Source organism: Nomascus leucogenys, chromosome 15, assembly GCF_006542625.1.
Source record: "Nomascus leucogenys isolate Asia chromosome 15, Asia_NLE_v1, whole genome shotgun sequence".
Lineage (NCBI taxonomy): Eukaryota > Metazoa > Chordata > Mammalia > Primates > Hylobatidae > Nomascus > Nomascus leucogenys.
In genome coordinates this window covers 10,786,721-10,807,760 of record NC_044395.1, presented here as the reverse complement: position 1 = coordinate 10,807,760, position 21,040 = coordinate 10,786,721, and the positions used below count along the sequence as shown (strand labels likewise).

General features: G+C 38.3%; 1 protein-coding gene across 2 annotated transcripts in view; it reads left to right on the top strand.

Moving 5' to 3' along the window:
• Positions 1–20,823, top strand: part of VWA5A (von Willebrand factor A domain containing 5A) — a 31,552-nt gene extending 10,729 nt beyond the window's left edge. For both annotated transcript variants that reach the window (XM_003253313.1, XM_003253314.2), the window contains 8 exons: positions 8,773–8,887; positions 9,664–9,828; positions 10,103–10,203; positions 10,578–10,831; positions 15,146–15,289; positions 16,030–16,160; positions 19,145–19,271; positions 19,774–20,823. In XM_003253313.1, the coding sequence (XP_003253361.1) occupies positions 8,773–8,887; positions 9,664–9,828; positions 10,103–10,203; positions 10,578–10,831; positions 15,146–15,289; positions 16,030–16,160; positions 19,145–19,271; positions 19,774–19,853 (1,117 nt within the window). In that variant the 3' untranslated portion in view covers positions 19,854–20,823. The remainder of the gene's footprint in view (positions 1–8,772; positions 8,888–9,663; positions 9,829–10,102; positions 10,204–10,577; positions 10,832–15,145; positions 15,290–16,029; positions 16,161–19,144; positions 19,272–19,773) is intronic.
• Positions 20,824–21,040: the final 217 nt, after the last annotated feature.

Below are 21,040 nucleotides of genomic sequence, written 5' to 3'. Positions count from 1 at the left end.
AACCAAGACTGTCTTGATTACACTTGACTCTTAGTATTTGTATTTTAGCATTAGCTTGTCAGTTTTTACCAAAAAAAGAAACCTATTGGTATATTGGCTAGAATTGCATTGACTAGATCTATTTAAGCAGGACTTACTATTTACTATATTGAGCATTCCAATCTATTTACATAGTATATTCTTTCATTTACTTTGGTCTTTTCTGATTTCTTGAAGTGCTTGTTTCCAACATTTTATTGAGAAACCTTAAACATATAGAGATGTTGCAAAAATAGAACAATGGGGGCTGGCCGCAGTGATTCATGCCTGCAATCCCACCACTTTGGGAGGCCGAGGTGGGCAGACCATGAGGTCAGGAGTTTGAGACCAACCTGGCCAACATGGTGAAACCTTGTCTCTACTAAAAATACAAAAATTAGCCAGGGCATGATAGTGTGTGCATGTAAGCCCAGCTACTCAGGAGGCTGAAGCAGGAGAATTGCTTGAACCCGGGAGGTGGAGGTTGCAGTGAGCCGAGATCACACTGCTGCACTCCAGCCTGGGTGACAGAGCAAGAATCCGTCTTGAAAAAAAAAAAAAAAAAAAGAGCAATGGACACCATATGCCTTTCACCCTGGTCTACCAGTTGTCAACCTTTTACCACATTTGTTTCAGCTGTGTTTTTTGTCTGAAATATTTGAGGGCAAGCCACAGATATCATAACCCTTCATATATAAACACTTATGCACTCATCTTCTAAGAACAAGAACATTCTGCTGCATCACAATAAAGCTATTAAATTCAAGACATTTAAAGTTGAGATAACACCATTATCTAAATGCAGGCCATATTTGTCAATTTTTCTTTATGTTCTTTTTATTAAGTTCTGGGATACATGTGCAGAACATGCAGGTTTGTTACATAGGTATACATGTGCCATGGTGGTTTGCTGCACCAATCAACCCATCATCTACATTAGATATTTCTAATTCTATCCTTCCCCCAGCCCCCCACCCCATGACAGGCCCCAGTGAGTGATGTTCCCCTCTATGTGTCCATGTGTTCTCATTGTTCAACTCCCACATGTAAGTGAGAACATGCAGTGTTTGGTTTTCTGTTCCTGTGTTAGTTTGCTGAGAATGGTGGTTTCCAACTTCATCCATGTCCCTGCAAAGGACATGAACTCATCCTTTTTTATTGCTGCATAGTATTCCGTGGTGCATATGTGCCACATTTTCTTTATCCAGTCTAGATTGATGGGCATTTGGGTTGGTTCCAAGTCTTTGCTATTGTGAACAGTGCTGCAATAAACATATGTGTGCATGTGTCTTTATAGTAGAATGATTTCTGATCATTTGGGTGTATATCCAGTAATGGGATTGCTGGGTCAAATGATATTTCTGGTTCTAGATCCTTGAGGTATCCCCACACTGTCTTCCACAATGGTTGAACTAATTTACACTCCCACCAACAGTATAAAAGCATTCCTATTTCTGCACATTCTCTCCAGCATCTGTTGTTTCCTGACTTTTTAATGATAGCCCTTCTAACTGGTGTGAGATGGTATCTCATTGTGGTTTTGATTTGTGTTTCTCTAATGACCAGTGATGAGGAGCTTTTTTTCATATGTTTGTTGGCCACATAAATGTCTTCTTTTGAGAAGCATCTGTTCATATCCTTCACCCGCTTTTTGATGGGGTTGTTTGTTTCTTTATTGTAAATTTGTTTAAGTTCTTTGTAGATTCTGGACATTAACCCTTTGTGAGATGGACAGATTGCAAAACTTTTCTCCCATTTTGTAGGTTCCCTGTTCACTGTAATGATAATTCCTTTTGCTGTGCAGAAGTTCTTTAGTTTAATTAGATCCCATTTGTCAATTTTGACCTTTGTTGCCATTGCTTTTGGTGTTTTAGTCATGAAGTGTTTGCCCATGCCTATGTCCTGAATGGTATTGCCTAGGTTTACTTCTAGGGTTTTTATGGTTTTAGGTCTTATGTTTAAGTCTTTAATCCATCTTGAGTTAATTTTTGTATAAGGTGTAAGGAAGGGATCCAGTTTCAGTTTTCTGCATATGGCTAGCCGGCTTTCCCAACACAATTTATTAAATAGGAAATCCTTTCTCCATTGCTTGTTTTTGTCAGGTTTGTCAAAGATTAGATGGTTGTAGATGTGTGTCATTATTTCTGAGGCCTCTGTTCTGTTCCATTGGTCTATATATCTGTTTTGGTACCAGTACCTTGCCGTTTTGGTTACTGTGGCCTTGTAGTATAGTTTGAAGTCAGGTAGCGTGATGCCTCCAGCTTTGTTCTTTTTGGTTAGGATTGTCTTGGCTATATGGGCTCTTTTTTGGTTCCATATGTAATTTAAAGTAGTTTTTTCTAATTCTGTGAAGAAAGTCAATGGTAGCTTGATGGCAGTATGGCCATTTTCACAATATTGATTCTTCCTATCCATGAGCATGGAATGTTTTTCTATTTGTTTGTGTCCTCTCTTATTTCCTTGAACAGTGGTTTTTAGTTCTCCTTGAAGAGGTCCTTCACATCCCTTCTAAGTTGTATTCGTAGGTATTTCATTCCTTTGTAGCAATTGTAAACGGGAGTTCTCTCATGATTTGGCTCTCTGTTTGTCTATTACTGGTGTATAGGAATGTTTGTGATTTTTGCACATTGATTTTGTATCCTGAGACTTTATTAAAGTTGCTTATCAGCTTAAACAGATTTTGGGCTGAGACGATAAGGTTTTCTAAATATACAGTAATGTCAACTGCAAACAGAGAGCATTTGACTTCCTCTCTTCCTATTTGAATACCCTTTATTTCTTTCTCTTGCCTGATTGCCCTGGCCAGAACTTCCAATACTATGTTGAATAGTAGTGGTGAGAGAGGGCATCCTTGTCTTGTGCCAGTTTTCAAAGGGAATGCTTCCAGCTTTTGCCCATTTGGTATGATATTGGCTGTGGGTTTGTCATAAATAGCTCTTATTATTTTGAGATATGTTCCATCAATACCTAGTTTATTGAGAGTTCTTAGCACAAAGCGTTGTTGAATTTTATTGAAGGCCTTTTCTGCATCTATTGAGATAGTCATGTGGTTTTTGTCATTGGTTCTGTTTATGTGATGGTTACATTTATTGATTTGCATATGTTGAACTAGCCTTGCTTCCCAGGGATGAAGCTGACTTGATCATGGTGGATAAGCTTTTTGATGTGCTGCTGGATTCGGTTTGCCAGTATTTTATTGAGGATTTTCACATCCATGTTCATCGTGGGTATTGGCCTTAAATTTTCTTTTTTTGTTGTGTCTCAGCCAGGTTTTGGTATTAAGATGATGCTGGCCTCATAAAATGAGTTAGGGAGGATTCCCTCTTTTTCTTTTGTTTGGAATAGTTTCAGAAGGAATGGTACCAGCTCCTCTTTGTACCTCTGGTAGAATTCAGCTGTGAATCCTCCAGGCCCTGGGCTTTTTTTTGGTTGGTAGGCTATTAATTACTGCCTTAATTTCAGAACTGGTTATTGGTCTATTCAGGGATTCGACTTCTTCCTGGTTTAGTCTTGGGGTGGGGGGTGTATGTGTCCGGGAATTTATCCATTTCTTCTAGATTTTCTAGTTTATTTGCATACAGCTGTTTATAGTATTCTCTGATGGTAGTTTGTATTTCTGTGGGATCAGTGGTGATACTCCCTTTATCATTTTTTATTGTGTCTATTTGATTCTTCTCTCTTTTCTTCTTTATTAGTCTGGCTAGCGGTCTATCTACTTTGTTAATCTTTCAAAAAACCAGCTCCTGGATTCATTGATTTTTTGAAGGATTTTTTGTGTCTCTGTCTCCTTCAGTTCTGCTCTGATCTTAGTTATTTCTTGTCTTCTGCTAGCTTTTGAATGTGTTTGCCCTTGCTTCTCTAGTTCTATTTAATTGTGATGTTAGGGTGTCGATTTTAGATCTTTCCCGCTTTCTCCTATGGGCATTTAGTGCTATAAATTTCCCTCTGAACACTGCTTTAGCTGTGTCCAGAAATTTGGTGCATTGTGTCTTTGTTCTCATTAGTTTCAAAGAACTTATTTATTTCTGCCTTAATTTCGTTATTTACCCAGTGGTCATTCAGGAGCAGTTGTTCAGTTTCCATGTAGTTGTGTGATTTTGAATGACTTTCTTAATCCTAAGTTCTAATTTGATTGCACTGTGGTCTGAGAGACTGTTTGTTATGATTTCCGTTATTTTGCATTTGCTGAGAAGTGTTTTACTTCCAATTATGTGGTCAATTTTAGAGTAAGTGTGATGTGGTGCTGAGAAGAAGGTATATTCTGTTGATTAGGGGTGGAGAGTTCTGTGGATGTCTATTAGGTTCACTTGGTCTAGAGCTGAATTCAAGTCCTGAATATATTTGTTAGTTTTTTGTCTCATTGATCTAATATTGAAAGTGGGGTGTTAAAGTCTCCCACTATTATTGTGTGGGAGTCTAAGTCTCTTTGTAGGTCTCTAAGAATTTGCTTTATGAATCTGTGTGCTCCTGTATTAGGTGCATATATATTTAGGAGAGTTAGCTCTTCTTGTTGCATTAATCCCTTTACCATTATGTAATGCCCTTCTTTGTCGTTTTTGATCAAGAAGTCCTTGAAGAAATAGTTTTTAGTGAATACTGTTTTTAGTGAAAGCAATAAATGAAAATCAATATTTGAGTGTTACGTCTGTTCCTTACTCTTGGGCTGTTATTTATTCTTGGCATTTTCAACAGACAGAACTGGCAAATGTTTTTAAAAAATTCTGAAATTTTTACTTATGCCCCTGCTTCAAAGGTAGCAGTGTAGCATTCTTCCTCTTTTCTCCAATTCTGTATTTATGTCTTCTTTTCTATAGTGAGATAAACCTAGCTTCCAGCAAAATCAGTAAACTTACTCATTTCTTCAATCTACCTATAAGTAGTCCACCCTTATCCATCGGGTATACCTTCCAAGACTCCTAGTGGGTGCCTGAAACTGTGGATACTACCAAACCATATATGTACCATTTTTTCCTATACATACATACCTATGATGAAATTTAATTTATAAATTATAAATATCTATCTGATACCTGAGACTGCTACTAAGTGATTAACGGTAATATAGACAGCATGGAGATGCTGGGCAAAGAGGATTCATGTCCAGGGTGGGATTGAGCAGCATGGCACAAGATTTCATCATGCGACTCAGAATGGGATGCAATTTAAAATGTATGAATTGTCTATTTTTGGAATTTTTTTATTTAATATGTTTGGACTGCAGTGGACTGCACATAACTGAAACTATAGAATGTAAAACTGCAGATAAGGGAAGCCTTCTGTACACACAAAATCTCTCTGTAATATTTTATAATTCTCTGTGTAGAGAGCTTCATGCATTTTTTTATTAAATTGTTTCCCTAGGTGTTTGATGCTATTTTAAATAGTATTTTTTAATAATTTTATTTACTGGATGTTTATTTCTATATAGAAATGAATTTCAATAGCTTGTTTTACCTTGACTTGTATTTAATGATGTTAATAAATTTAGATATTAATTAAATTATATATTTGCAGACTCTTTTAGATATCCTATGAAGAATCACATTTGCAAAAAATATCAGTTTTATTTTTCTTATTTTTTTTAATTTTCTCTTTTTCTTTTTTTTTTTTTAAAATTTTCTCTTTTTCTTATTTAAAAAAAAAAATTTTTTTTTTCTTTCCTTCTGGATTAGCCTGGAGAGAACCTCTAATAGAAATCTGAATCAAAATGATCATATCCTTATTTTATTTTGGACCTCAAAGGGAACATTTCACCTTTGCACGATTAAGTATGGTGTTTGCTGTAAGGGTTTCTCTTTTTTTGTAGTTATCCTTTCTATGATTAAGGAAATTCCCTTTTATTTCTGTTTTGAGGGTTATTTTCTCTTTTTTCTTTCTTTTGTTTTGAATAATGAATGATTGTTAAATTTCATCAAATGTATTTTATGCATCTGTTTAGATGAATGTGTGATTTTATCCTTTATTATTTTAAAGTGTGAATTCTAATGATAATTCTTAAATGTTAGACCAACCTTGAATTTCTGGAATAAAACCAAAGTAGTTGTGATGTATTAATCTCTTTCATATATTTTTTCATTCAGTTGGATAATACTCTTTTCAGGATTTTGAATCTATTTTCATGGGAAATATTGACATATATTGTCTTATCTTGTCAGGTTTTGATATCAATTTTATGCTAGTATCATAAAATGAGCTGTGAAGGTTGCCTTTTTTCCTTGCTCCAAAAGGTTTTCTTTCATAAATACTTATTAGAATTTGCCAGCAAAGCTCTCTTGGCCTGGATTTTTTTGAGAAAATTTTTGTTTGGAACTATTCATATTTTATGTGTTCTTATTTTTTATAAAAGTTTGTATATTTTATTGAAGTTCTTTGCATGAAATTGTCTATGATATTGCCTAATAATGTTATTAAATTTTGTAGAGTATGTAGTGATATTACCTTTTCTTTCCTAATGTTGGTTATTTGTGCCTTTTCTATTAATATTTCTTTCCTTGCACTGGATATTTATCAATTTTAATAATAATTTCAAAACACCAGCACCTTTGGGTTTGTTGGTACTTTCTATCATATAAGTGTTTTCTGTTTCATTAATCTCTGCTCCTATATATCTTTATTATTTTCTTTCTTTTACATTCCTTGGGTTCATTGGCCATCCTTTTTTAACATCTTGAGACAGACGCTTGATAGTTGATTTTTAGACTTTCTTTTCTAATGTGTGTATTCAGAGCTATAGATCTAAGCACATCTGTAGCTGAATTTTAAATATGGATATGCCATTTGCCATTGTCATCCACTTAAGAATATTTTCCAATTATCATTATGATTTCTTTTTTAAGCTTGTATAATTCACAAGTACACCGCCTAATTTCCCAGTATTTGAGGATTTTCTATTTTTGTTAGTTGTCAAATAAAAAATTATAGAAATTAGATGATCCTCTAGATGACATCTTCCTTCTGAGAGGATTCATTCTTTTCATTCTTTGCTTCTGAATGGTCGCTGGATAGACTGGGAACAGACCATCTTAATCCATTCAGGGTCTGATGAACTTCAGTTGCGGTGATGGCTGGTCTATTTCTGATTCACCTCTGCCTCTGGGATGTAGTCCTTTAGGGTTGTATCCTAAATTCTTAGTTGTTTACAAGAACACCTTCGCTATGGAAAGCGCAAATTGATATTTCATTCCTCCCACCTGCGTGTAACCGCTTGGGTTTTAAGTCATCTGCTTTTGTACTTGGCACTTGCTTCAAAGGGTCAAGGAACATCAGATGCTGGGCTCATTTCTCCTGGCTTCTCTCTTCTCCCAGGTCTTGGCCTATAGATTTTTATCTTGGTAGACCTTTGATGTTTTCAAACAAATTATTGTAAATATTGTATACAGCTTTCCTAGTTCTCTGCTGGCTTGAAACAATTTACAGTGGCATTGCTGTGAGCAGAACTTTCCTAGGGTGTTATATTTTAAGTCAGAAGTCATTGATTTAAGTTACAGTTCTTCTGCTTGCCTGCAGAAGATAAATCAGCTAATCTCTCTATGCCTTAGTTTCCTCACATGAAAATTAGAAACCTAATAGTACTCACTTGACAGATTTATTGTTATGGTTAAAAGAGTATACTTAGGGAAAGTATTAGGAACTGTGCTAGATAAAAAGTAAGTGCTATATAAAATTTTGCTATTATTGAAATATTTTAATTTTTATTATCATCCACATGCAGCACTGTCGTGAGTTCTAGTCAGTCATCAATATATATATTTTTTGATTGTTTAGAGACAGGGTCTGTCACTTTGTTGCCTAGGCTGCTCTTGAACTCCTGGCACTGGCCTCCCAAAGTGTGAGCCACCACACCCAGCCAATATTGTTTAGTTTTGATTTTATACAAAAGACCTTAAAAAATATAACAGCACTTTATAACATAGGCTACAATTCAAAGATCATGTTAGAAATTTAAAGGTTGTGATATCAAGATGCTGTCATGCTGTAGTATTTAGGAAGTATTGTTACAGGTAGGTCCAGTTAGAAGCCTGTTCCTGAGTCTTACAAGTGTAGAGAGCATTGATCCTAATGCTGATGCCACTAGATTTGGGGATGATGGCTCACACTAATCTAAGAGAGACTGATACATAAACCAAAATTGCAGGGTATTAATTTACAATGAAAACTCTGTCTGTCATGCCTTCCAAAAGTGCCTGTGCTAGTACTACCAATATATTCTTTTTTTATCTATAATTCTATTTGGGAAATTGCATTATGTTTAAGAAGTTACTTGGTGCACATGGACTAGGGCAGGACAAGAACTCTCCATCTAGAAGTGCAGGAGGCACACTTCCATTATAGTCTTGCTAGGGGAGATATGGTACCAGCACATCATTAGGGAGGAACTGGTGTTACTTTCTATCTTTCTGTTAGTTTGCCAGAGGGATCCTGCAGTAAGACAGATCAGTGCTCCAGTGACATTGCTATCATTTAGTAGTTGCATGATCTTGGAAAGATTTCTTAAATGTCCTGGGCCTCCGTTTCTTATCTGCAAAGTGAAGCAGAAGCCTGCTTCTTAGGGGTCTTGTGATGATTAAATTGCATCATTGATTTAAGGCATTTTTATACCTCCTAAAATATAGAATATGCTCAGTAAATGGTAGCTGTTACACTTTTGGTCAAGAAAGTAGACTATTTCCTTATGTACTTTTGGCCATTATGTATTAATTTTATATTTTCACTGTTTAATGCCTGCCTCTAACCTCTGTCCTTTTACAATTGCAGGTGTTTCTCATTCGGTATTGGAGAAGGTGCCTCTACCAGCCTAATAAAAGGTATTGCCCGGGCATCAGGGGGCACCTCAGAATTTATCACAGGCAAAGACAGGATGCAGTCCAAGGTGAGGGACAGACTGACTGTGTCTGTCTGGAGGTGGCAATCCAGACCAAAGTGGAACGGGGTGGGGAACACTGTGCAAGGGCAGGGGTAGCAACTTTCCTCCAGGATACCTGTTCCTGTATCCCCAAGGTCTTAGGCTGTATACTTAGTTGGGCTACTTTTGGCCTCATGTAATAGAAGCCCACTGTAGTATCTGGAAATATGACATCTGGTCCCAGTAGCTGCAAGCTCAGAGACAAGATGCTGAAAGGCATCGGGGCCTTTGCATTTAAGACCAGACACAGACAAACTAAGAGCGTTGACTGTCAAGACTGCAATTCTAGGTCTGCGCTTTAGAACTTCTTTTTGTACTACATGCATCCTCCATGCAAAAGGTACAAAGAAAAAGGAGAAGGAATAATCATGATATGTCTAATGGATTGGAAGAGGTAGTAAATTGCTATTCCATTTCATCTTTCTGCAAAAGGAGAAGACCCATCTGGTGGTATTTCTAAGCTCCTCTTTCCCGGTAGGTGCCACCTCTTATCTAATCCCCTTCTCCAAGGGTCTTGTTACTCAAACATTTTCTTTATTTACAATTATGTCACTAAATATTTCAGCTTTGGCTTATTCATATGTAAATCTTCTTCATATGTAAAGCCCATCTCCTAGAATAGTATTGAGGGGTAGGCATGACATGTATTATGTATCACATCTGATACATAATAAATGTTCAGTTAATTGTAGCTGCCATTGTCTGTATCATTTGTGTTTATTCTGTTCTCTTCCCCCCATTAGGCTCTCAGGACTCTGAAACGCTCTCTGCAGCCTGTGGTAGAGGATGTCTCTCTGAGCTGGCATTTGCCTCCTGGTCTGTCTGCTAAAATGCTTTCCCCAGAACAGACTGTCATCTTTAGGGGTCAGAGATTAATCATCTATGCCCAACTGTCCGGGAGGATGCCAGTGAGTTCTCATTCTTATTTGTTCCTCTGGTCAAAGAGCTACCACATTGACCATTCCACTAAAGCTGGTAGGTGGATTTCAATCTCAGCCAGAGACGGCACTTGCCAAGTAGAGCTAGCCTACTTCCTTCCCATCATTTCAGGTCTCTGGTTTCCTAGGCTACCTGATTCTTCATCAGATATTTTAATACAGTGTTTTGGGTACCTGCCCCTGTTCTGATCCTTCCATGGATGATCTCTTTCTTCTGTCATTTCTACTCATCTCTAATTTGCAGGCAGCAGAGACAACAGGAGAAGTATGCCTCAAATACACACTCCAGGGCAAGACTTTTGAGGATAAGGTGACATTTCCTCTACAACCCAAGCCTGATGTCAAGTGAGAATTCAGTTTTCCCTCCCTTGCTTCCTTTCCTCCCTTCCTTTCTTCCTTCCTTCCTTCCTTCCTTCCTTCCTTCCTTCCTTCCCTCCCTCCCTCCCTCCTTCCTTCCTTCCCTCCCTTCCTCCCTCCCTCCCTCCTTCCTTCCTTCTTTCCTCTGCCATCTTTGGGGATTAGATTTCTTCTCTTAATTCTGGGCTCCATTGTAGTTGTTTTCCTACAATCATTTTTTATTTCTAAACCACCCAAGTCTTATCTCTCCCCTTATCTGCCTTTATCTTAATTCTTCTATTCCTAACTTTTAGGAGCCCTGAGAAACTGGTATATGGATGTCTTTCCCTACATTTCAGTACTTTTTTATTTTTTCCTTTCAGCCTCACCATTCACCGCCTTGCTGCCAAGTCCTTGCTCCAGACCAAGGACATGGGCCTCAGGGAGACTCCAGCAAGTGATAAAAAAGATGCATTGAACCTTAGCCTTGAGTCTGGTGTCATAAGCTCCTTCACAGCTTTCATTGCTATCAATAAGGAGCTCAACAAGCCAGTTCAGGGGCCTCTGGCTCATAGGGACATCCCGAGGCCAATTCTGTTGGGTGCTTCTGCCCCGCTGAAGATAAAATGCCAATCAGGTAATGAGTTTTATTACATTCAAACTCATATAGAATAAAAGATTCTGACTATCTGAGCACATTATTTAAAGGAAAAGGCTGTAAAATGTTCTTAAGTTACTTTGTTTTCCTTATACCTCCACATCTAGGATTTCTGGTTAGTGTTAAACTTTTCTGTCCCAGGGAACTAGAATGCATCCCATTGGCAAGGAGATTTAAAATAATCCAAGAGAAAACAAAAAAACAAACATTAAAATGTAGAAAGTTCAGGTAAACACTGAGTAACCAAACTGCCTAATCTGAAGCTGATTTATCTTTTTTGTTGAGATATAATTCAAATATCATACAATTCACCCATTTAAAGTGTACAATCCAATGGGTTTTAGTATGTTCACAGAGTTGTGCAACCATTGATTGCCACAATCAATTTTAGAGCATTTTCATCACCCAAGAAATAAACTTCATAACTATTAACAGATATTTCCCATTTCTCTCCCTGACCCCACCTATCTTCTCCTCCACTCCCCTCTCCACCAGTCCCAGTAATCACTTACCTACTTTCTATCTCTATATATTTGCCTATCCTGTCTTTATATATTTGTTCTGGACTTATTTTCCTTCTTTGTTTTTGAGACAGGGTCTCACTCTGTTGCCCAGGCTGGAGTGCAGTGGCACAATCATGGCTTACTGCAGCCTCAACCTCCCAGGCTCAAGCAATCCTCCCACCTCAGCCTCCTGAGTGGCTGGGACTACAGGTGCATGCCACCATGCCCAGCTAATTTTTTTGTATTTTTCGTAGAGATGGGGTTTTGCCATTTTACCCAGGCTGTGGCTGGCTTATTTCACTTAACATAATGTTCTCCAAGTTCATCTATGTTGTTGCAAATAACAGAATTTTGTTCTTCTTTATGGCTGAATAATGTTACATTGTGTATATATAGTACATTTTCATCATTCATTCATCCACTGATGGATACCTAGGTTGATTCCATGACTTGGCTATTGTGAATGGTGCTGATATCTCTTTGATATTACTGATTTCCTTTCTTTGGGGTATATATCCAGCAGTGGGGTTGCTGGATCATGTAGTAGCTCCATTTTTAACATTTTAAGGAGCCACAGTTTTCCACAATGGCTATACTAATTTACATTCTCACCATGGTATGCAAACATTCCCTTTTCCCCATATCCTCGCCAGTACTTGTTACCTTTTGTCTTTTCGATGATAGCCATTCTGACAGGTATGAAGTGATATCTCATCATGGTTTTGATTTGCAATTTCCTGATAATTGGTAATGCTGAAATTTTTTCATATACCTATTGGCCATTTGTATGCCTTCTTTTGAGAAGTATCTATTCAAGTCTTTTGTCCATTTTTAAATAAGGTTATTTGCTTTCTTGGTTTTGAGTTAAATTCCTTCTGTACTTTGTATATATTAAACCCTTATCAGATGTTTGGTTTGCAAATATTTTCTCCCATTCCATAAGTTGTCTCTTTACCCTCTTGATTGTTTTCTTTGCTATACACAAGAGATAACTTTGCTTTTGTTGCCCATGCTTTTGAGGTCATGTCCAAAAATCATTGCCCAGACCAATGTCATAGATATTTTCCCTTATGTTTTCTTCTAGTTGTTTCATAGTTTCACCTCTTACACTTAAAACTTTAGTTCATTTGAGTTGGTTTTTCTATGTGATGAGAGATAAGGGTCTAATGTTATTCTTTCATATGTGTATATCCAGTTTTCCCAATGCCATTTATTGAAGAGATGATCTTTTACCTATTGTGTTCTTAGCACTTTTGTCAAAAATTAGTTGGCTATAAATGTGTGGATTTATTTCTGGGCTCTCCATTTCTGTTGCATTGGTCAGTGTCTGTTTTTATGCAAGTACCATGCTGTTTTGGTTACTATAGCTTTGTAGTATATTTTGAAGTCAGATAGTATGATATCTCCAGCATTTTGTGTGTGTGTGTGTGTGTGTGTGTGTTTTCTCAAAGTTACTTTGACTATGTTTTTATAATTCCATACAAATTTACGATTTTTTAATTCTGTGAAGAATGTCTTTGATATTTTCATAGGTATTGCATTGAATCTGTAAATTGCTTTGGGTATTATGGCCATTTTAGCAATATTTATTCTTCCAATCCAAGAGCGTGAGATATCTTTACATTTATTTGTGTCTTCTTCAATTTCCTTCATCAATATCTTACAATTTTCAGTATAGAGATGTTTTACCTCCTCAGTTAAATTTATTCCTAAATGTTTTAATTATTTCGTAGCCATTGCAGATGAGATCGTTTTCTTGATTTCTGTTTCAGAGAGCTTGCTGTTTGTGTATAGAAACACTAATGACTTTTGTATGTTGATTTTATGTCCTTCAACTTTGCTGAGTTTGTTTATTCTATTTAACAGTTTTTTTTTTTTTTTTGGTAGAGTCTTGAGGGTTTTCTATGTTTAAGATCATGTCATCTGCAAACAGGGGTAGTTTAACTTCCTCTTTTCCAATCTAGATTCTTTTTATTTATTTCTCTTGCCTAATTGCACTGGCTAGGACTTCCAGTACTATATTGAATAGAAGTGGTGAAAGTGAGCGTCCTGGTCTTGTTTCTGATTTTAGAGGAAATGCTTTCAACTTTTCCCTCTTCAATATGATATTAGCTGTGAGTTTGCCATAATTGTCTTTATTATGTTGAGGTACCTTTCATCTATACCTAATTTGTTGAGTTTTTATCGTGATGTTGCATTTGTTTAATACTTTTTCTGCATCTATTGAAATGATCATATGTTTTTGTCCTTTTTTCTGTTAGTGTGATCCATGTTTATCAATTTATGTTTATTGAACCAACTTTTCGTCTCTTGGATGAATCCCATTTGATAATGATGCATGATCATTTTAATGTACTGCTGAATGTGGTTTGCTAATATTTTGTTGAGGATTGTGCATCTATGTTAATCAAGGATATTGGCCTCTAATTTTACTTTTGTTGTTGTATCTGGTTTTGGTGTCAGGGTAATGCTAGGAAGCTTGTTTTTAGGGTAACACTAGAGAGCTTGATGGAAGCAAGCTGACATATAGGAAAAAAAGTAGAGAAGTCAAGAACTTAGTAGTCCAGATGAGGTCAAAGATCAGGTAAAACAGAAATCTCTAAGTTAGAAAACTGGAAAAATCAGATACTGTATTTTAAAACTAGGAATTTTTAAAAAATTTTTTTTTTTTTGAGTCAGGATCTCACTCTGCTGCCCAGGTTGTAGTGCAGTGGTGTGATTGTAGTTCACTGCAGCCTCGATCTCTTGGGCTAAAGTGATTCTCCCACCTCAGCCTCCTGAGTAGGTAGGACTCTAGACTCGCACCACCATGCCTAGCTAATTTTTAATTTTTATATTATTTAGAGATGAGGTCTCACTACATTGTCTAGGCTGGTCTCAAACTTCTGGCCTTGCGTGATCCTTCTGCCTGGGACTCTAGGCACATGTCACCATGCCCAGATAATTTTTAAAACTTTTTATAAAGATGAGGTCTTGCTACTTTGTCCAGGCTGGTATCAAGCTTGTAGGCTCAAGTGATCTTCCCACCTCAGCCTCCCGAAGTGTTAGGATTACAAGCATGAACCACTGTGCCCAGCTTCAATTTATTTTCTACTAGTGGAAGAATTCTGCATAATAACAAGGTCTTCATGGCTTGGGAGGAAGTGGCAGAAGTAGAATGAAGTGGAAGTCATTGGATTTGATGAAGTCAAAGGAGCTTTGCATTAGGGTGTTTTATAGGCTATCTACATGGGTGATGAAATCTCTCAAGATGATGGTAGGCCTTTCAATGGAGTGGAAGTCTATGGTCTAGTTTTCAGATACTTTAGTGAATGATCGGAAGTAACAAAGAGATTGGAAGTAGACAATAGTGACAACATGTGGAAGGTAAACCACATTTAATGATCTGGATGCAGCATCAGGGACTGAAGAGGTTGCCAACCCTACCTCCCTACTTGAAGTGTGGTACATTGAGCAACAACCATTTGAGAGTGACGGAGGGAGAATAGTTTTTTGGGAGGATAAATTCAGTTTTAAGTTGAGACTTAGCTGGCAGAAGCCTCCTGTGGTAAAACTAAAGATGCAGGAAAAATTGTTTAGCATGTATCAGGGGTTCCAGAGGACACAGTGGAAGGAGAGCTCAGAGGGTGAGGGTTTGTGCAGGAGGTGGGCATATGAGAGAAAAATAGCCCAGTAAGGGTGGTGACTGAAGCCAATGTGGATGGGAGGGTATGTATCTCGAATTGTCAGGATCCTTTGCCCACTGCAGAGAGCAGGGAGTGCCACTGTCTTAATGTTTGGATTTTTTCAGGTTTTCGAAAGGCCTTACCCTCTGACCGTCCTCCTTCTGCATCTCAGCCCAGAGGGGAAGTTATGTGTTATAAGGCCAAGACATTCCAGGTGGACGATTACAGTCTCTGTGGGTTGATAAGTCACAAGGACCAGCACAGTCCAGGTGAGCACCTTTATAGGAACATTTTCTCAACAATGTTTTTCTGTCACATATATAAGACTAGGCAAGCTAAAAGCTCGTAGTTACAGCTATGACAAGAGATGGATGTTTCTCAAAGAGACCCCCCATGCATTGGAAAAGATTCACTCCTCCACCCACAGAACCAACTTGGAAACTTACCATGCAGGCCTACAATGTGGCCTCCACCCACAGAACCAACTTGGAAACTTACCGAGGCAGGCCTCGGTTCACCCCTACAATCTATAGGGACTGACAAACTAACCTTCGATGTTCTGCTGCCTGTGGCTTTCTTTACCCAGGAGGTCATCTGTTTGAAAAGCACCGGGCAGAAGGTCAGATTTGTTCTGCCCCTATGTTTCCCAGGGTCAGCCCATCTAGGTTCATTAGCATATCATATAGAACCCTGAAACCTTCTATCCCAGTGGAGTCTAGGGCGACCCCTAGTCGAACAAACCCCCTTGGCCATCTCAGCTCACACAGCTTGCCTGCGGGCTGCCCCCACCCCCCGGCAGAGCCCCGCTGCCACCTTCTGTGAGCCCCTGTTCCGCTGGTCATCCTTTCACAAGTAGGGTTTGAAGACCAATCTTCTGGATGTTGTCTGATGACTTTCTATTGCATGCTTGCTATGGCCTGTCTCTGAATTTAGCAGCCCTAAATTCAAGTGTGCTGAGGTGCCGATAGCTCCACAATTTCTCATCCTTCCCTTTTCTTTCTCCTCAAAGGCTTTGGAGAGAATCATCTTGTGCAGCTGATTTACCACCAAAATGCAAATGGTTCCTGGGATCTGAATGAAGATCTAGCCAAGGTCCTAGGTATGAGTTTGGAAGAAATAACGGCTGCACACCCTGCCGAGGTAAGATTCAATGGAAAAAGGAGTATGTATGTTTTTGAGAGAGAGAGGTCATCATTGAGAATTGAGGTGATTCAGGACCTACCTAAGGAAGGAAAATATAGGGGGCCATAGACTAAATTAATTTGTAATAAATAGAGGCTGAAAATTTTTCCAGTCATGTTAGAGCAGAAAGAGCAAGGGATTAATGGGGAAGCTAGTAGGAATTGATGGTTTTTTGTTAGTGGATGACAAAGGGAAAGCAAAATTCCTCTTCCACTTTAATCATATTCCCTGCCAATCATCTTGGTTATATAACTAATATTTAGTGAGCAATTACTGTGTGCCAAGCACTGTGCTAAGCAGTTAATATTCGTGAGCTTATTTATTTCACACATTAATTTAATAAGGTAGATCCCATTTGTGTTGCTGTTTATAGATGAAGAAACTGAAGTTTAGAGAGGTCTAAAAATGTGTCTGAGTTTACCTAGCCCATCAGTGGCAGAGCCAGATTCAGTTCTAAGACTATCTGTCTTGAGAACCCCCAATAACCTCATTATTGCTCCTCTTCATACGGATGACAGTGGTCCAGACATTGGCAAAAGTTAACTGAAGTCAGGATAGGTAAAGTGTTGTTAATAGGAACCACCTAGTTGTTTCAGATGTATTTAAATATGCTGATAAGGATAAATTGCATTCCAGAATTTCAAGGTAACTTGCAAAATCTTCTAACACTCTTTGAGAAGTTGTTAGGCATGAGACAGGTGCAAAAAGCCTGAAGGACAAATATCATTCTAAACTTTCAAAATGTGGAAGGAGATCAAATAAATTTCAGATATTCTGCAATTCCACTGTCCAATACAGTATCCACTAGTCACACGTGGCTATTGTGCCTTTGAAACATGGCTAATACAAATGAGGAACTAAATTTTTTATTGAATAGAGGTGTGCTATGGTGGGAAATACATACTAATTGCAAAGACTTTATATAAAAAGGAATAAAACATTTCATCAATAATTATTTTCATATTGATTGCATATTAAAATGACTTTTTAATAGATTGGGTTAAATAAAATATATCAGTAAAATAATTACACCTCTTTATTTTTACTTTTTAAAATTTGGCTACTAGAAAATTTAAAATTACATATGTGTTTAGCATTATATTTTTATTGGAAAATGCTGTTCTAGAAAAAGTAATTAAAATAATAATTCATACACACTTGGAAGAGGATACAGGGATTATTAGATGCACTGGCAACAAAAAACATCAGACTGACATTTCCTTCTTTGGAATGGTAACCAGGCCAATGAATCAAGTGAACCAACAGACCTGGTATATCTGAATTTCAGTAAGGAATTTGATTTTTTTTTTAATGATGAGAACGTGGACCAAGTACAAACTAGTTGAAAACCCATGGCACTGAATGATGAATTGATTTAAGATTTTTAGACCCACCAGGCTCTGAATTCTCTGGAGGTCCACAGTTTCAATGATGATTCAGATGAAGTTAAAGACCAAGACTTTCCTATTTGTAGATGACAAAACTGGGAGATAAACTATCAGTCAAAAGAATCAGGATCCCAAAAAACCTCTGAATAATGAGTTGCAATTTTTCATTTAAAAAAAAAGAAAAACAACATAGTAGGAATAAAAGCTAAGGACTGTTTTGGGTTCCAAATTCCCAACTCTACAGGTAGAGAAGAGAGCATTTGCACATGAAAGTCAGAGGTTTTATTTATTTATTTATTTATTTATTTTTATTTTAATTTTTTTTTTTGAGATGGAGTCTCGCTCTGTCGCCCAGGCTGGAGTGCAGTGGCGCAATCTCGGCTCACTGCAAGCTCTGCCTTCCAGGTTCACGCCATTCTCCTGCCTCAGCCTCTCTGAGTAGCTGGGACTACAGGCGCCCACCACCACGCCCGGCTAATTTCTTTGTATTTTTAGTAGAGACGGGGTTTCACGGTGGTCTCGATCTCCTGACCTCGTGATCCGCCCACCTCGGCCCCCCAAAGTGCTGGGATTACAAGCGTGAGCCACCGCGCCAGGCCCAGAGGTTTTAGATGACTACAACTATGTGAATCAGAATATTTAACTAAGAAATGGAGGACAACAGGGTTACCTGAAATGGGCTGTGATTGTAGAATTCTATAAGTACATTTACCTCCAGATAGACCATTTAAGGAGATATATTTTTAAAGTCATTACGCTGTTTGTTTTTAGACTAGGAGAACAAGCATGGGGATGCTTACTGCTTTGACATAAGCAGTCCTCTTAAGGAAGAGATGGAGGAATTGAGAATTCTAATCTGAAATAAGACCACTCAGAGAGGACATGATAGCCATTTCCAAATTTTAAAAGTCATGATATAAAATAGGAATTTCCCTTGATCTCCTGACTCTAAAAGCTGAAGCTGGGAGCAGTGGGTGAAAACTCATGGGAGACAATTTTCTGCTGTATGGCTGAGATTTTCTATTGAGAAATAAGAGCAGTATAACTAGAATCAGAATATTTGGCCTTTAGTCTCACTTCTGTCATTTGCTAGATGGCTAAGTTTGAGCAAATCATTTTGTTAATACTTCGATATAAAATCAGTTTTCTTTCTGAAAAATGTTTATTGATATTTTTTCATGATTTCTTTGGTGGGGGGGGTATAAGGGTTACAATTAAAAAAACTCATGAAGGTACTTTATAAACTATAAAGCAATTTCGCCTGTGTTTCTCTTACTAGAGCTGGGTAAGATTTGTCTTAGGGGTTTCCAGAACTGTCCTGGTGGTTACACTGGATTTAAAACTTAGGATTTTCTATTTCGAGATTCAATGGATTGCTGCCCTGAGGTTTAAGGCCTGACATTATGCCTTGCAAGTAGTATCTGGAGGTAAAGAAAGACCAGGTAACTCCATCTAGTAGCATTTAGAAGGATGCTAAGTGAGGAGGGAGTGAAGCTTTTTGCATCCTTTTGAGGGACTTCCTTCACCAACTGGAGCTCTCTATCTACTGTGCAGCTTGTGGATTCCTCAGGCTGGGCCACCATCCTGGCCGTGATCTGGCTGCATAGCAATGGTAAGGACTTGAAGTGTGAATGGGAGCTTCTGGAAAGGAAGGCCATGGCCTGGATGCGTGCCCATGCAGGTAGGAGCACAATCCTAAGGCCTGTCTCCTTCCCCTTCCCTGGCCTGGCAGAAAGTGACCACAAGAGAGTCCCATTGTCACCTGCCTCCACCATCCTGCTTCAGATCCTTAATAATCTTCCTGCTAGTTCTTTTCTTGGGAGGACAAGGGTGAAATATTAAATTGGGGACAAGGTAGGTGGGTGAGTAGGGAGGGAGAGGGACACGAATGGGGAGTGTGAACTGTGAGAAGGACAAGTGGCATTGATTCTCCTTACTGTCTCAGTACCAAGCTGAGTAGAAGACTAGACTTGGTGCGTGTTCTCCTGGCTGTCTATTATCTCACTGCAGCTGAGGGTATCTGGGGCCAAAGAAGATTCAAGGAGAATCTGGGCAGTAAGAAGAGAAAAAGCAGGGATACTGAGGACAGATAAAAGCACAACTCAGGGTAGATGATCTGGGAGGTTTGGAGGAGCCTCTTATTGCAATCCTTCATCCCTGATTCTTGTTTTTCCTCACCACAGGCTCCACCATGCCTTCGGTTGTGAAAGCTGCTATTACTTTCCTGAAGTCATCTGTGGATCCTGCTATCTTTTCCTTTTGAAGATACCATCCAGGAAAAGAAGTGCCTTTAATTTGCTACAGTCATTTCCTCTATTATCACTTTCGCTGTGATGATGTGTTCCTGTGTTTTATAACTCTTTATTTTTTGCCATAAAAGTAAAGGATGCTTACTCCACTTTGCTTCTCTGCTCCAGGTTCACTTTGGATATGATCTTTCTTTTCCCAACATATGCCCTCAGAAAAGTGACAGTGGTCCCAGAACCTATTCCCTTTCTTGAAGGAGTTCAAAACATTCATAGGCAGTAATGTTCTTTCCAGAGTTTCCAGGGAAACAACATGAAAAACAGGTGACATGAACTATGGACTAAAGATTGTAGCACTTATGTTAGGGAATGCTTGAATTAGAGAATTTTCTGCATTATCTTTGTTTTTTCACTTTCTATCTTACATACTTATCAGGACCATACTGGTAAGCTTGTGGAGGAGGAGTTACAGGGAAGTTGAAAGCCAACATCTGGATCAATGTAATGTCAAGATCACAAAGAGAGAGACTCCAGGGGTCCACTGTGAGAGGTGACACTGTTGGGGACCTTCCTGATTCATTCTGCTTGGGCTTTGCTAGCTTGTACAATCTACATGCTTTTTCTTCCACTGCCTGAAAGACTTGGGTTGAACTATAACGATTGGAGAGAGATGTTCCTCCTTAATCATGAAACACCTTAAGAAGAAGTCTATAATGCAATCCTCAGTCCTACCCTGAACCTATGAGTCCTCTAAGTCGGGCCCTGATCTAGTGCAGTAAAGGGAAGGGTGGGCTTAATGGGAACTTTGCCTGGGACCTGAATCTGGAGCACTTACCGCATTAGGAAGAAAGGAGCTCCCTGTAATCACTCCTGACCCTTGTGTCTCATATGCCCTATCCTAGTGGAAATGACCCTATTTGATATGCTGTCCCTTAAAATAACTTGTATCAATATTAAAATAGCTATTTCTACCCTTCGATGAGTAAATGCAGTGGTTCTTAAAGTGGTCTCGTCTCCCTACCCCACAAATCTTTTGGTACTGCCATTTTGGGAAGCCAAGCTAGGATAGTAAATTGACCAGGACACAGTTGTGGAAATTTGAACTGAAGTTAGTGAAATAAAACTCAGTAGGGAAAAAAAGCTTAGTAAGAGGTCTACTCTCCCATAGATTCATTTATTGAACTTACGTTGGTTTTATTATCCC